Source organism: Rhodamnia argentea, chromosome 8, assembly GCF_020921035.1.
Source record: "Rhodamnia argentea isolate NSW1041297 chromosome 8, ASM2092103v1, whole genome shotgun sequence".
NCBI lineage: Eukaryota > Viridiplantae > Streptophyta > Magnoliopsida > Myrtales > Myrtaceae > Rhodamnia > Rhodamnia argentea.
The window spans coordinates 18218390-18235096 of record NC_063157.1 but is presented as its reverse complement, the minus strand read 5'-3'; the positions used below and the strand labels follow the sequence as shown (position 1 = coordinate 18235096).

General features: G+C 42.2%; 1 protein-coding gene across 1 annotated transcript; it reads left to right on the top strand.

Moving 5' to 3' along the window:
* The first annotated feature begins 10062 nt into the window (after nucleotides 1–10062).
* Nucleotides 10063–10994, top strand: LOC115756751. Its single transcript, XM_030696648.2, has 2 exons — nucleotides 10063–10357; nucleotides 10653–10994. The coding sequence occupies exons 1-2, from the start codon at nucleotides 10127–10129 to the stop codon at nucleotides 10728–10730; spliced, it is 309 nt and encodes a 102-aa protein (XP_030552508.2). The 5' UTR covers nucleotides 10063–10126; the 3' UTR covers nucleotides 10731–10994.
* The last annotated feature ends 5713 nt before the right edge of the window (nucleotides 10995–16707 follow it).

Here is a 16707-nt window from a genome sequence, read left to right as displayed (position 1 = left end):
CCACCGCTCAAAAGGGGTAATCAATGGATCACCCGTAGTGTTTGGGATAGAGAACTGAATGCCTCGTCATTTTCGGCTGTCGTACCTTTCGCGAGAAAACTCTTTACCTCGGGAATGCGGAATTTTGCCACCGTTCATCTCGCCTGAAAAATTGGACGTGTTTGGGAAAGGATTGCCTTTCATCATCCTCGCCCTGCCCCATTCCATACATTCGATGTATCTTATGTAGTTCATATTCCTTATTCGTAGTTGGTAAATTAAACATGAGGAACAGTTATGCGCAAACTTTGCAATGTATGAGTGTTTTTGAGCATATAAAATGCAACAACTTTTTATCTTGGTGGACAGAATTCGCAAGCACATAAGAAACTTCTTAGGGGCGTGGATCGCGAGTTGCCCCTGCTCATGCAAATGAGTTGCAAAAACTTCATTATCCGGTTCGAGACATGAGATTGTCAAAGGCTTCAGGAATTTCTTATTTCATTAATTTTTCGGGGAGAATGGATACTTCCCTATCTGGAAAGGCGGTGACCCCTGTAAAAATCAAAAGGGAAAGCATCAATGTACGCTCTCATGTCCTAAACGAGTTGAAACGATACCGCTTTACCCTTGTACGAATTTCTTGTGAACTTTGAATTGAAAAGATCAACTCATCTCGGATCGGATTGTATGGCCGGGATGTTATCTCTCCGGTTTTGTAACCATCCGGGCTGAGCTTCAATCGGTCATTGAACTGCTAAGCAAAAAGGTTTTTATTAATCTTTGTACATTGATGCCAAATCCCGGGATCGAACCCGAACGTCTCGGACCACCTGTCATTCCCCCAACCACTAGGTCGTGGTGATGTTGGCGTCCACGGTTGGTTCGCTTTTTGCTATATTGTTCTCAAAACAGTTGGCAATCTCTCGTCGAGAATGAAATAAGCTTAAATCGAGTTTGAAATGATTGAGAGCCAATTGGGACGATACGGAGTTACCCATCTTTGAGTCCGCTTGGCCTTTTACTCGTATTCTCCCAAGTAAGGCTATTCGAAATCTCTCTTTACGGGCGTTCAGGGGCGTCGTCCACAAATTGATTTTCTACGGGCCTAGCTTAACAAGGAACTCACGCATTTGATAAGGGAGGAGAAAATTCGCCCTTTAACTCTAGGCAAATTCTAGACAGCTAGAAAGTAAAAAAAATATCCCACGCAGGGGAACTATACATGGAATCAAAGAAGTATTCATGCGAGATTGGTTCCACCTCTCTTGCTGGCCATTCCAACGATCAACCGATTCTGTCTTGGACTAAACACCAACAATCGTTGTTCAAGGATCCATAATCACTTGCTTCGGATCACAACTCGGAGGTCCTTCACTCCGAACCGGGCGATCAAGGTGGTGAGCTCATCATCAAAGTAATCTTCTGATTGATACTCGAATTGGGTAGTGTTACTTGCTAACACTAGCGACGGATTTCCCACTTTGTTTTCACCGTGAGCAATCTGACCCCTTGAGCTTGAGCTTCCGCCGTTGCTCGGAAACTTGTAGGGATGATCAACTGGTCTGCTGCTAGAACCACCAGCGGAAGGTTGGTATGACATGTATTCTTGATTGGGAAGTGGCCGAGTACCTTTTGCTCGGTAGATTTTCCCAGTATTGATCTTCCAATCAACTTTGGTCCGGTCGCGTTGGTCCCAACCTCGCATCGTGCTTCCTCGGCTTATCTCTAACCCTTTGAAGGTGATTCGTGACACTTTGCATGGTGAGTCCGTCTATATTCATTATTCCGTGTACAGCCATTGGTCGTGCTGAATTGATTCCTAGCCGTCGAACCGCCTCAATGAATATAGAATGAAGCTTGGCGGACCAAAGGGGCCTTTTCTTTTGGACAAAATCGTCGTCATCAGCTTGGTCGTAGTTTTTTTGTTCGAGTAATTGCTTCCTTACAGCATGCTGCCAAATGTTTTGGAGCATTCGAACGCAGACAGGCTTCTGTAGGACGTCTCGAGCACCATGCAATGTGGCCCTCGTTATGAACTGCTGATCATTACTTGCTGATACTACGATGACCCGTATGTCTAACTCAGGAATCAATGATCTTTAAGAGATCGAAACCGTCCATATTGATCCCTACCACGGCCGTGACGACGATGTCAAACTCTTCTTTGTACTGCCTCAAGCACTTCTAAGGCATCCGTTGCCTTCGCATAAGCAAAAACCCCGTACATGCAACTTCTCAGCATAGCAACGAGGATTGAGAGGGAAACGGGGTTGCCATCAATGGCCATGACTCATGAGATCCTCGGGATAGGAAGGTTCCCATACTTCCGCTTGGAATGAACGTGTTTTTCTTTTAAAACCTTCCATATGTAGACCGAAAATGGCTGTTTTCGGCTAGAGAATGAGCTTTAGATGTTCTTGGACTTGCAAAAACAAATTGCCCGAAAATCACAAAAGCGATGATGGCCTTTCGTGACGGATTCGAAGGTCGCTAGGTGTATGGAGACTTCAAGTTCTTTATAAACTTCCTCTCTCTTTTTTTATTAGTCTTGCGAGACAGGTTTTCACTTTCTCTACGAAAGAGGACAGCTTTTTTCTCTCCTTTTCGATCTTAGTGCCTTGGATCCGTTTCATAATAACTCTCATCTCTCACTCCATCTATCATCTTCTTCCTTTTCGATATGGAGGAGCCCTCAAATCTTTTCACTTTCTCTACAAACGAGGCGCATACTTCCCTCCTCAAATCTTTTCGCTTCCTCCTACGAGCGAGGCGCTTATTTCCCTTCTCAAATCTTTTTGCATCTACTTATGTGAAGGCTTTTAATGCTTTTTCTTTCGGCGTTCAGCCAAATCTGACAAAGAATTCACGCATTTAAGCATGACGATATTTGCGGATAGTACTGTTCTTTGCCCCTTGATTATCTCTAGGCGTAAAAGGAAGAATGTCTCGCATAGGGACTTTGTAACAAACAGTACATTCATTCACGCATGTCTCTACTTCTCTTGAGAATTCATAAGGGCTAGCTAGTAATGCTCAAAAGAGTGATATTTTGAAAGCCCATAATAAAAACTCAAGCTTCATGTAGGCTACAGATTCGGAGTTTCATCGGTGTTGAATTGGCCGATTGTGACATCGTGGAAACTCCAATTGTAGTGATGCATGTCACTTCCCTCGAAGGGCATCGGTTACGCCTCCGCAAGGCCGACTTTCCGGGATGTATCCCCAACGAAATCCGATTGTGCGAGAACTTGCTCGGGAGGATGAATCGATAAATGAGCATTTTCAATGCTCAGATGTGGCTCATCAAGGAACATGCCACTAAAGGTGATGGGGTTGCTGCAGACATGGCAAATAGCGATGTTAAGAGCATCCCTATACCTCTTGATCTCTGCTCGAAGCTCTTCATTTTCTTCCTTTAGAGACGCAAGTTCATGACTTTCACTCTGAACTTTCACTCGGGCCCGCTTGTTTTGAAACCAAAACCTGACCTTCAAGGGCTCCATTCCTAGCTTCCGGCTCAACTCATTTTTTCGTTTCCCGTTCACGTAAGGGCACTCCTTGAAGGCAGCTTCGAGCTCTTTGATTTGATGTTTTCTTTTCCGGGGTTGACTACGGCTGCTGCTGCTGCTATTGTTGTTGCTGTTATCGAGATCTTGAACTTCACCGCCAAGGGAGTTGGGTTTTACGGCTTCGCGGCTGGATTTGGCCTCGAAATTCAGCAGTTCATTCTCGGGGATGTCTAGGTTGGTTGCCTCCAGTAAGTGCTGGTAGCCTCCAAACATGTTGGATTGAAATACTTCTTACTTCCTTTTGTTCACTCTACTCTCCGCCGTATGCTTACTCTCTCCAAATTCTTCCGAGTAAACATGCATGTTCCAGAGTCTCCCTTTTAACGTGGATGAAAACCACCAAGCCGGTGCTTCTCCCAAGATTTCATGTTTCCCGCTCTGTCTTCTTCATTTCCTTCTGACATGCTGGGACCCTCAAATCTTTTCTGCGGTATGCTTGTCCCTCTTTTAATATGGCGGAACCTTTAAGTCATTTCGCAACTTTTCGAATTTCGTGAGCCTCGAGATGGTAGATCCGTGATTCACGGACGAAACGTCTGTAGTTTTGCCCGGATAATTAACTCGGCCCCCACAATAATTATTGCTATAACTTTTTCTGCCCTTTAAATTAGGATTTAACGCCGAGACGATTATCGCTTTCATATCTTCATCTCCAACCTTCTAAGCACTCTTTCGCATCCACTCTTTTTAGCAAACTTCAAGAACAATGGCCTCCCTCCCCGCACGCGTCTTCTCGGCTGAAGTTTTGGCCAAATGGGAGAAACTTTATAATCTCTTAGGCCAGGGCTACTCTTATATAGCTAACCATCCGGAGGTCGAAACCGAAATCCGTCTCATATTTACGGATATGGACACCGTTTCTATTCAAGGTACCGAGTTAGAAAAGGAATATAGGATCTTCCCTACCCTCTTCACTAACTTCCTGGAGGCTTACCATCTTGCTCATCAAGATGTTACTTTGGCTCATCTTGTGAGAGCTCGCTATCGGGATCGGTCGGACAGCTTGGTGTTGGCCAGTCTTGTAGCCGACAATCATAAGAAGGCCCTTGACTATGGTAATGAACAAGTCTCGCTGTTGATTCGTGAGAGGGGGAACTTGGTGGAACGTTTGGCCATGTCCCGCACCATCTTCGAGCGCGATCCGCTTGATATCGTTTTGAAATTCCAATGCACATGGCTGGAAGAAAGGCTGGACGATCGACACTTTGGATATAGCCCGCGGGAGAATGCTGATCCATGACTTGGAATCTGCTGCCGAGTATCACGAGGACAGGGTGGCCAAGCTTAAAGAGAAATGTGAGCTCCTCCTCTTTAAGCTGGCGGATCTCGATTCTCGAAGCGATCGGTGTAGGCGGAGCATCAACTGTATGGAAAGTCGGTTAAACTCCTTTGTGATGCTCATTAGGGCTCGGTTTGGCTTTACGTTCCCACCCCGATGATCTGTTTGTAAGGTTTCCCGATGGATGGAATAAATGCAAGTTTTTCTGATTTGCATTTCGCTTTCGCATTATTCCTTCTTCCATATGCTTATGATTTTATCTTGGTCATCATATTTTTTTGCAAGATAACCCCTTTACTTTGTGGATATGTAAATCTCACGCTCCCGATGATCAATTCAATTGGGCCAGAGAAACCCCCATTTGAAATAATCTCTCAACAAACGAATGCCCGAATGTGAACAACTCACGAATCTGTCTTAATATTATAACTCGATTATGAAAACATGAGAGTAAATCAAGTATAATATTTTTTTACAAAGATCGTAATTGACTGGATTGGTAAAGACACGACCATCCATCTCGGCTAGAATCAAAGCACCACCAGGGAGCACCTTCTTTACTATATATGGACCACCATAGTTTGGAGCGAACTTCCCTTCTGGGAGTGGGACCATTGGCAACAATTTTCGCAAGACCAGGTTATTGATCCGAAAATATCGAGGCCGAACTTTTTTGTTGAATGAATTAGCAACCCTCTGCTGATAACACCGGCCATGACATATAACCTTAAGTCTCTTTTCATCGATCAGATTCAATTGGCTCGCCCTCTGCTGGATCCATTCAGCTTCCGTCGGCATAGCTTGAGACAAGATACGTAAGGAAGGAATTTCCACTTCAACTGGTAGAACAGCCTCCATTCCATATACAAGAGAATACGGGGTTGCCCCCGTAGATGTCCGGATCGAGGTCCGATACGCCATAAGTGCAAATGGCAACCTCTCATGCCAATCGCGATAATTTTCAGCCGTCTTCGCTAAGATTTTCTTGATGTTCTTATTGGCGGCTTCTACTGCTCCATTCATCCGAGGACGATATGGGGAAGAGTTCGGATGCTTGATCTTGAATTCTTTGAACAATTCGTCCATTAGCTTGTTGTTCAAGTTTGAGCCATTGTCGGTGATTATGGCTTCGGGTGAACCATATCGAGCGATGATATCTCGACGGATAAATTTCACGATATTTCGTGCTGTGACCGCTAAATAAGATGCGGCTTCGATTCATTTAGAGAAATAGTCAATTGCTACCAAGATGAATCGATGCCCATTGGATGCTTTAGGGTTGATAGGGCCGATAACATCAATGCCCCACATAGAAAACGGCCATGGTTCAGATAACCGATGCAACTCGTTTGGAGGGACATTAATCTTGTCGCCATGAATCTGACATTTGTGACAGCTTCGGACATGCTGAAACGGGTTGGAAGTTCCATCATACTTTTCAAGTCGGGCATCTTGAACTTTTCCGCACAATGATCTTTGAAAAGACAGACATGTGTCGACCCGGGGTATGTTGTGAGTCCCCTCGACCTCTCGGATCCTCTGTTCCATTTGGGCCAATAGCTTGGCCGTATCACCATTCAATCCGGGGCCACGGGGCTGGCTTGAGGGATTGGGACTACGGGCGGCGTGCTCGAGCTCACGCCCGTGATGATCACATCCTCTACCGGCATTGTCGGATAGGGAGTAGCTTCCGGGGGCTTTACCGAAGTTGTCCGTAGGAGGAACTAGAGCAGGAAGCGGCGGGATGGCGGCGGATGATTGAAGTTTGGCGGTGAAGGCGGCCATAATTTCTTCCATCTTTCGGGACATCATCCCTTCAAAGCGCTCGATCAAGGAGCCAAGTTTCTCGTCTAGGGCAAGACTGACGATAGCGTTGATGTCGGACATCCTCTTTGCGACTGATCGAGTAATGTGTAGAGGATCCGTGACAAATTACCTGTACGCAGTAACAAACCCAAAATGAGTATAGGGAGCAAGAATAGCGAGCCGGCCCATGACATCCCTCTAGACTCAAACGAACAAAGTGATTATGACCAAAGGATTGAAACATGTAATTTTCAGTTTGTCCGCTTTTACGAAAAAATTCGTATTAATTCGTACGTTGATCAAAACATGTCCAAATTTTACGAGCTTGTAGTTGAGAAGATGATGAACAACTTTTATGTTGGCCAATCAGACTAGAAATGCACGGGTCAAATCAGTTTAATGTGTTTTTCCAAAAAAATCACGTTCAGAAAACTGTTATAACCGCATGTTGTTGAAAAAACGAAGGGCCATCTTAAATTATGAATTTAATTCTGAAATTTTGCAAGATATTAGTTGAAACATAGGTCTACAACTTTCGTGTTTGGCACTTACTCAAAGCTCGATCGTAGAATTTAGTAAAAATCGCACAACAGGAATAAGCCAAATCAGAATTGAGGACAACCGATGAAATTGTAAAAGCTACGGAAGCAAAGTGCGAAATTGGAAATAAGACAATGAAACTTCTAAACAATCAACCTAAACCATGGACCCGCCCAAAATAAAAATGAGATAACAGGGTACAAGAGACAAGAAATTACCTCTCATACGAAGAAAATGCCAATCACAAAGACATGCGCATGAATTGTGAATTTAAATCTTATTCTATCTATCCAAAAGGCTTTTGCAAAGTGAAATGATGAACGAAATGACATGTCGCAGCCTCGCACGCAATCATCATGACTAGTCGCAACCTCGCGTACAATAGTCATGACTAGTCGGGTCCAATCACTTCGGCTTGGTTCGGTCGACAAGGGCAATTCTCATGCATCGTAGCCTCACGTGTATGAGAACGACCCTTGAGCCATTTTTTGAAAAAATTTTCGGGATCCGGATGGGATAACCTTTAGCGAAACCTTACCGCCAAGGTTAAAGCACCATCTAAATACCATCTTAAAACTATTAGTGTGACCCGGTCCGGTCACGGGTTGTGTGCGTGTAGTGCAAATACGATAAATCATGCACAACAATTAAAGGCAAACACCGCTTCCATGATTCAAAAGTTAAATCACAATTCCAATTCACCAAGCCTGCAAAACAAAGGGTTAGCCGATCACTTCTCCCCTTATAACTCCCAATCTGCAAAAACATTTAACACCTAAGAATGAGAATTCAACCAAAGTTTACCAAATCAAGTGATTTCTTTTTCATGAAATTATCCGGCCTAAGTCCTCTTTGAGTCCCCAAAGAGTCGCCAAGTCAGCCGCGACCTAGAAAAATAAACGAAGTTAATTTTCGGGCTAATGGATTATCGGAGTTAATTAATTAACTAACCTAACTCGGACTCTCCCAAGTCCATACCAAATCGCAACTTATGGTTCAAATAATTAACATACAACGTGTTTTGAATTTGGAGTCGCCACTAATCATTTTCGGTAGGTTGATTAGAAACCTAAATAAAATAGCGGGAGAAAACTATCTTATTTCCGCGAACCAGAGATTTTGAATTCGGGGATTTGGTTACGCTAGATTACTCTAACGCCCTTTCGGTACCATTTTCATGAAAAATATTTGATTTGGCAATTTTGATGGATTTTACTTGAAATTCAAAGATGCAATTTTTTTGGTTTTTTCTTATTTTTTATGGGGATGTAAAACATTGAACTTTGTACGATATACACCATGGGTGATTTGGAAAGAAAGAAAACGCAGCCGATCACGAGTATTTATAAAAATAAATTAACATGTAATAATGCTAAAATTTGGAACACGTGGCATGTCTAAAATAAACAAACAAATGTTCAAACCAAACGATTACATTTTTGTAGATCGAGATGGAAAGGATTACCTTCTATTACATAAAATCTTACTCACATACACATTATAGTTCCCTTCAAGATCTCGGAGTTGGAAGAACGTGGCTATCGTCGAAAAAAGGCAAGCAATGGCGTTGTTGGGTTGCGAGGGGCGAAATATGTGTCGGGACTCGTCGAAGATGATGCTCGACTAAAACACTTTTCTTCACTCTCGAATTTTCTCTTCTGATTTTTCTCAAGAACTCTCTTTTTCCTCTCTAAAAATTCCTCTCAAAAACTCTCTCAAAACTCTCTCAATTCTCTTCCACTCTTCCTAAAAAACTCTCTCAATTCTCTTCTACTCTCTCTCTCAATTCTCTTCCACTTCCCCATTTTCTAAAACTCTTCTCAAGAGCTCTCTCTTTTATAGGCAAAGTTCTTCATCCTTCATTCTTCACCTTCATTTCTTCACCTTCCATCTTCATCTTCTCTTCTTCATCTTCATTTCTTCACCTTCCATTTTCATCTTCCCTTCTTCATCTTCATTTCTTCACCTTCCATTTTCATCTTCCCTTCATTATCTTCCCTTCATCATCTTCCCTTCTTCATCTTCTTTTCATTATCTTCCCTTCATCATCTTCCCTTCTTCATCTTCTTTTGGTATTTGCAATACAGTCCCCGAAGTTCCAAGTATTTGCAATACAGTCCCTGAAATTTTAAGTATTTGCAATACAGTCCTTGAAGTTTCAAATCTTCTCGGTGTATTTTTCCATCCCGTGCCTAGTCTAGACGCATGCTAAATTAAGTGTTCTGCTTGCCCGATTATATGCCAATGCAATGTACGCTAAAAATAAATATGTGAGATGATTTTTTATAATTTTTATGCAAAAAATAGATTAATCAAAATTTAGGCGTCAACAGCTGGCATGAGAGCTTTTAGCCTGCCTATCAGACCAAGCCCGATTCACTTCATTTTGTAGTGAAATTATGGATTAAAACTGGCTTATTGGTACACTTGATTCTCTGCACTGACCAAGCCGAGCATGGCAGCAACCAAGAAGATGAGTTTGAAGCTTCTTATTGACAAGAGAAACCGGACCGTGCTCTTTGCCGAAGCCGGAAAGGACTTTGTGGATTTCCTTTTCCATTATATGGCCTTGCCGATTGGAACTATTGCGAGTCTTCTCCCTAGAGCAGAGTGCGGCCGTGGCTTGCGCAATCTCTATGCAAGTGTTGAGAATTTCAGCGACGCATACATTGAACATAGAGAGAAAGAGGCTCTGTTGAATCCCAAGGCACGGAGCTCTGGTCCGGATGTTCTGCGCTTATTGTTGCCCAAAGCTCCGCCTTTAACAACGATTGAATGCTACACTTGCCCTCGCCCCGCCGAAGGGTTTCGCAGAATTAATTTGTTTCTACCCGTTCCATGCGGTTGCAATGTGACACAGCTTCCCAGCAATAATTTGTTTGCGGGCGTTTCATGCGGAAGTTGTGTAACAGATTCCCCTTCTACGAGATGTCCTGGTTGTAACAATGCGATGAGCAAGAAACTGTCATGGGTCGCAGGACCAGCTGCTGGTGCCCCGTCCTCGGCTAAGGTACTCGGTGGGGAGGCTGGTTATGTGAAGAGCGTGGTCACGTACATGGTGATGGACGATCTGGTTGTGAAGCCCATGTCCACCATCTCTTCCATTACTCTCCTCAACCAGTTCAATGTGCATGAAATTGGGCATGTCCAAGAGAAGTTGATTGACTTTGGCTTGGAAGAGGTAAGGCCCGCAAAATTCGCAGCCTCTTACAAATATTTTCGACCGCATTGGAGATTTAGCAATGAAATCTTACGGTGATTTTTCAACTGGTGGTTGTACCATAGCATAAGAGAATAACCTATTCTATTTGGTCAACTCATCACCTAAGAGCACAACAATTACAGGGATATATCCTATCAATTTGCTTATGACCGTACTAGAAACCCGAACTCAAGTACGTAGTCTAAACTAGCGAGAAGAGTTTTCTCGGGCGCCCCTTCTTGAACTTGTCTTGTGATGTGTGATCTTTACTGAGGCCATAAAGCTGCTAAGCGCTTCATTGCACTCCAAAACGGTTCTCACGGACATATTCAGCGAGGTTCTCACGCATTGATTCAGCTGGGGAAGGCCTTAGTGAAACGCTATTCTTCCAACTTCAGAAATGCTCCGTTCGTATTGGCTTGCTAGGGGAGTTTGTTCCTGCTACTTTGTAAGATGCTGATGAAGCTATTCAATTTGCGATGTGAAATTAGTCTCTAATTATATATTAGCTTACTGAGAAATTAGTTTCTGAGTGATGATTGGTATGTGGTAGTATGGTGTCTAAGAAGGAGGTTGCTTCTAACGTACGTACGCTTGTAATGTTGGAAGAATGTGTTTCGCGTGAATTGATCTGTCTGGGTCAAAAAATCGATAGATTTATCGTGAACTGACATCCTAAAGAATATAAGAATGTCCGAGAAGAGGAGATCGGAATGGAAGCAACTCATGATAATATTCTCAATCAATCAAGGGTAAACTTGTCAAAATGGGTCTAACACCCATTTAACAACCCACAAGCATTTAAATGGATTATAAATGAGTTACAACAAAATTGGAATGGAAGCAACTCATGATAATATTCTCAATCAATCAAGGGTAAACTTGTCAAAATGGGTCTAACACCCATTTAACAACCCACAAGCATTTAAATGGATTATAAATGAGTTACAACAAACTTAACATGCCAGCATAATAGGTCTCTAAAATAAAAAGGCTAAAATAAGTAGGTTATAAATGGGTCTATTTACAACCCACTTAAGACAATCCATTTAAAGGCCTCTATCCTTTTTTTTTTTTTTAATTTTTTTAATTTTTTATTTCTTTTTTGCTTTCTGTTTTTTTTTTTTACTTTTCTTTTGCTTTCTTTTTCTTACGAAGCCGGCGAGGGTCGTGCCTACAGCTGCCGTCTCTTGCTTGTCGGTCGTCCGCCGCCCTCTAGTTTATTGCGTGGTTATATTGGTTTATAGTCTAGATCTTTGAACCTTTCAACCGAGCACCACCATCCTTGTTCTTCCCGCCGCTCTCCTCCTCCTCTTCTTCCGATACATGCGATTCTCTCAACTCGAGGTGTTCGAGATTGGGATGGTCCGCTGTCAAGTTCAGTGTTCCGATCGGTGAGAGCATGAATCAGAACGTTTTGAATCGGGATCGCTCGAGGTGCGAGTGTTCACCAATTCTCTCTCCAACTTGAATTGGGCATTCATCTAGAGAATGGGGGTTCTTTAATCTCTGCATTAAGTGGTAGTGGATGCCCTACGTTGTGCTTTTAAAACTGTGCAAAGCTTCGACAATCTTCTATCCATCCCCGACATGCATTACTCCAAATCGTATACGGTATTATCCGTCGAGAGCGATCGAAGAATAGTAGGGATCAAAATGTAATGTTAATCACCGATGCAATTAGGTGCTTCACTTTTATTTCCATCGGAGATGTTTTAGTTTTTTGTACGCAAAAGGAAAGATATTCCCTCCATTTAATCGAACCAATCGGCCTTGAGCAAGAGTGATGATCGGGGCCGTACAACTGGGGGTTTTGGCTGCATGCATGGTGCTGTTTGTGCCGATGGGATTAGCAGGCCGGATGTGGCGGTGGCAAGTTGGTGGGCGGTCGCGGCGGACGGGCCACGGTGATCGGCAGGTGGACGGCGGAGGTTCGGTTTTGGAGGGGTGGGCGGAGGGCCTTGCATGTGACGCTGGACCTCACCGGTGGTCGGCGATGATCGGGCGATAGCGCTGTCAAAATGGGTTATTAACCCATATTCATTAAAGTGGGTGACAAATGGATCGGTTCAAATATGTTATATGGTCCATAATGGGTTCTTTAAAAAAAAGTACATAATAAATGGGTTTAAATGGGTTTGCTCTAAAACCCACTTTCGACCCATGAGGGTAAAGTTAACAGGTCAGCCCATCTTCTTCTTCCTTCTACGTTGGTCTTTACTTTGTCTCCCTCTTTGTTCCTAAGGATCGGGACTCATTTGCCCTCCTCCTCATCTTTGATCCAATTGATCGGTGTCACTATTGCCACTACTGCCTATCTTCGGCTTCGTTTTGCTGCCATTGTCTCCAAAAATCTCCACCCTAGCGCCGTGGGCAACGACTCCTCACGGCATCATCATCCGGCGCTCTTTACTGTCGAGATCGGAGGTGACGGCGGCCAAATCGTATTCGAGAGAAAAGGGGCCTTGCGGGACGGTGTTGATGCGGTGCTCTTATTGTATGAGGTCTATCCAATGCTAGATGCAGAGGCGGACTCGGATTAGCGGTATAGTATTCTATAAGATCCGATAGTATAATATACTACCAATAAATTTTTAACTCTGATTCTCGTGTGTGCTTCTGGAGGAGTCATAATATAAGATCCTTTTTTTTTCAATATATTTCTTTAATTCAAGAACACTGTGCACAGCTTCCACTCCTGTACCTCACGCTAAAGTATCTCTCTATTACCGCAAACCGGGAACGAAGAATCGAAGATGAGTTGAAAACGAAACGAAACCTCACAGTAAAGCATCACTAGATCTTGCCAAGAATCGAGCTCACCTAGGTTGGGGAATGAGTGCTTGCCTAGATGGGCCACGCTGGTGGCCGGCTCTTGGCCGTTGCCGAGGCCTGGATACTATGGAGGAAGGAGGTAGAACCAATAGAAAAGAAATAAAAGAAACAAAAGAAAAGAAAAATATAAAAAAATAGAAAAATAATTAAAAGTTCAAATAAAATAATAATTAGAATTTTTTTAAAAAAAATATAAAAATAAAATTAATCAGATTTGTTTAAATAACCAAAATTCAGATTTTTTTTAATTATAAAAATTGTTGTCAATTAGTAATGATAACTTTCTCAAAAATTTATACGAAAAAAATAATCTTATATTGGATTAAATATAGAAGTGTTTTAGTAATATGAGCCGGGTTGGGTATAAGTTGGGTACGGGTCAAGAAAGTTCACTATGTATAAATGGGTCATAAACATGGTTAATGGGTCAATTTGGGTCGGATCATTTGTAACCCGACCCAAACCCGACTTGACCCACCCGTTTGATAGGTCTATTGAGCGGCCCTCGCCCATTTCAAAAGAATGAAAAAGATAGTCAGATTTTTTAAAAGAAGAAAAATAATAAAAATCATATAAAAAATTAAAAAAATTATATTTTAAAACTAGTAAAATGAAGAAAATTCAGATTTTTTAAATTATAAAATACATAGAAAGTGCATGCAATAATTAGATATAAGTATTTTAGTAATATGGATCGGATCGGGTATGGGTTGGATATGGGTCGGGTTGGGTATGAGTCAAGAAATTTGCATTACGTATAAATAGGTCATAAATGGGTTAATGAGTCAAATTGGGTTGAATCATTTATGACCCGACCCAAACCCAACCCAACTCACCCAATTGATAGGTCTAGCCTTGGAGGTATCAAATTGGTAATTTATGATATATACTTACCTTGAATAGTGAGAAGCAGTAAAACAATTCTACCACCGGATATCAATATATTTTGCTAAATCATTTATTTTGCAATATAGTAATTCAGCCTACCATTTTGTTATCCCCAAGCGCATACGACCTACTTATCTATTTTACTGTTATGCATTTTACTACCCATGAGGCTTCGTTTGTTTCGAGAAAAATGTGATATTTTTTAAAAACATTTCAAGGAAAGTTATTTGTTAGGAAAATACCAAGAATTTCTAGTATTTGGCATAGACCTAAAAATGAACTGGAATTTTTTTTTCCTCTTTTGTTAAGGAAATTACTGACGTGGACAATTTTCGTAGTTAAATCAATAAAAAATTCAAATAATTATTTTATTTTATTTTATTTTATTTTATTTCTTTTTCCTTTTTCCTTTGCTGGTTGCCGGGCCCGAGCCGCCGACACCCATGCCCAGGTCCATTGAGGCCAAGCCCTAAGCCTTGGTGCCCTTGCCCAATGCCCCGTCACCCGAGCTCGGGTTCATAAAGGCAGTGCTTGGTTCCCCCCACACTTAGGTTCAGGTCCACAAAGGCCGTGTGCGGGTCCTCGACACTCGGGTTCGGGACCTTAGCTAATGAAATGTTCATTCCTCAAAAAATATTTAGAAAAAATCAAGGTTTTAATTATTTTTTATTTTTTCTTTCTTTTTCTTTTTCATTCTTCCTTGGCCGGTCACCTACCACGGGCGAGGGACGAGCTCGCCAACATCGTTGATTTGGCGAGGCTCGAGCTCCCCAACCTCTAGCGAGTTGGTCCCTCGCCTATGCCGACCGGCCAAGAAATGAAAAAAAAAATAATCTAAAAAATTTGAAATTTTTTTGGTAATTTTCCTATGAAAAATCAAATTCAATTCCGAATGGTGGAAAATATTTTTCAGTTCATTTTCTGATTTCAGTCGAATACCGAAAAATATTGTCAATAATATTTTTTCTACTTCGAACGCGTTTTTTTACCTGGCTGGAAACTATTTCCTTGATTCTTTTATTTTCCATAAATCGAACGTCGGAAAATTCGAAAAATATTTTTCTAAAAATTATTTTCCACGAAACTAAAGGAGCTTAAAATTTTGTTCATGTTCCGTCCCCGTTGGCGAGGTGCATGTACTCTGATTACACCAATTTAATCTAGTAGTTCCCATTTATAAAAGAGACAGACTGCACCAATTTAATTACTGGACAAACCCTCTGGTTCGGCTTCCTTCTCCTACATTAGAGCTATTGCTTTCAACTGGGAGAAAATTGCAGACTTGGAACGACTCCTCAGTACTAACTTGTGGACAAGACGCCACAAGATATCAACTTGAATGACTTTGACTCTTCATTTGTTTCTGCCCTTTTTCACTTCCCTTCATTTCTAAACAATTTGACCGTTAATATGTGTAAACGCTGTTAAATTAGCTTGCAACGAAACCCGTCCAATTGCAGTATGTAGATAAAGTTTTTTTTTTTTTTTGGTCGAAGTAGATAAAGTTTATAAGAACGAACATATGAAGCAAATTAAAGTTTTTTAAACTGAATCTGTTAGGAAAAAAATTCGAAGATTCTATTTGGATTAGAATTTTTCTTTAAACGGGAGATGGACGAAGATATGTTGAGATTTGTTTACCTATTGAAGATAACTTGTCCAATGAATGGGCAGAAAGATTTGAACGTGCGAGGAAAAATAGGAATTCAATCATCCAAGATTTGACCGGATATCCAAGAATCGGACTTCTTGCCAAAGCCGGGGACGTCAACTTTAGTCTTTAAAAGTCTTGCGAGTGGTCTTTTTCGTTTTCTGGCACAAACACAGGAGCAAAAAGAAAAGGGACGCACAGGGACACTTTCTTTTTATTTTCAATCGCACCGAGGAGCTCTCAACACAGTACGGTGAGTTTTCAATCCAACTGAGTTTTTTTGTTGCGTGTAATTTAGGTTCGGACAAAGAGTGTGTGATTGATTGTTATTACGTTGCTCCATTTTGTTTAGTGACTCATGAGTAAGGCCGACGGAAGTGAAACCAACGGAACGCCGTTGGCACCGACTGAACCAGGTAAATCTATGGTGTTTTTCCGTGTTGACTTAATTACGAGATCCGACATTTCGTGCATTATCTTACAACCATCTGCACATAGATTATTGCATAAGTCTCATCCCCCTCACTGCGTACAGTGACCCAAAGAATGGCTGCACGCAGAGTGAGCTTGAAGCTTCTGGTCGACAAGAGAAAACGAACGGTGCTCTTTGCGGAGGCAGGCAAAGATTTTGTCGACTTCCTCTTCCACATCCTCGCATTGCCGGTCGGACAGGTGATCCAGCTCCTCACGAACACCGGGATGGTGGGCACTTTAGGCAACCTCTACGGCAGCGTCGAGAAGCTGAACGATGTGTTCATCGAATCTTTCAAGAAAGACATTCTCTTGAAATCCAAAGCACCCGCCTTTCTCTCCGGAATCCCATTCCTATTTCCTGAGACTTCGTCCTTAGCTTCAGCATCCAATACCTACTACAGGTGCTCTTCCCGTTCGCACAATAACTGTTGGCACTACGTGGCTGAGGACCGTTCCGCAATTTGTCCTCAGTGCAAAAATC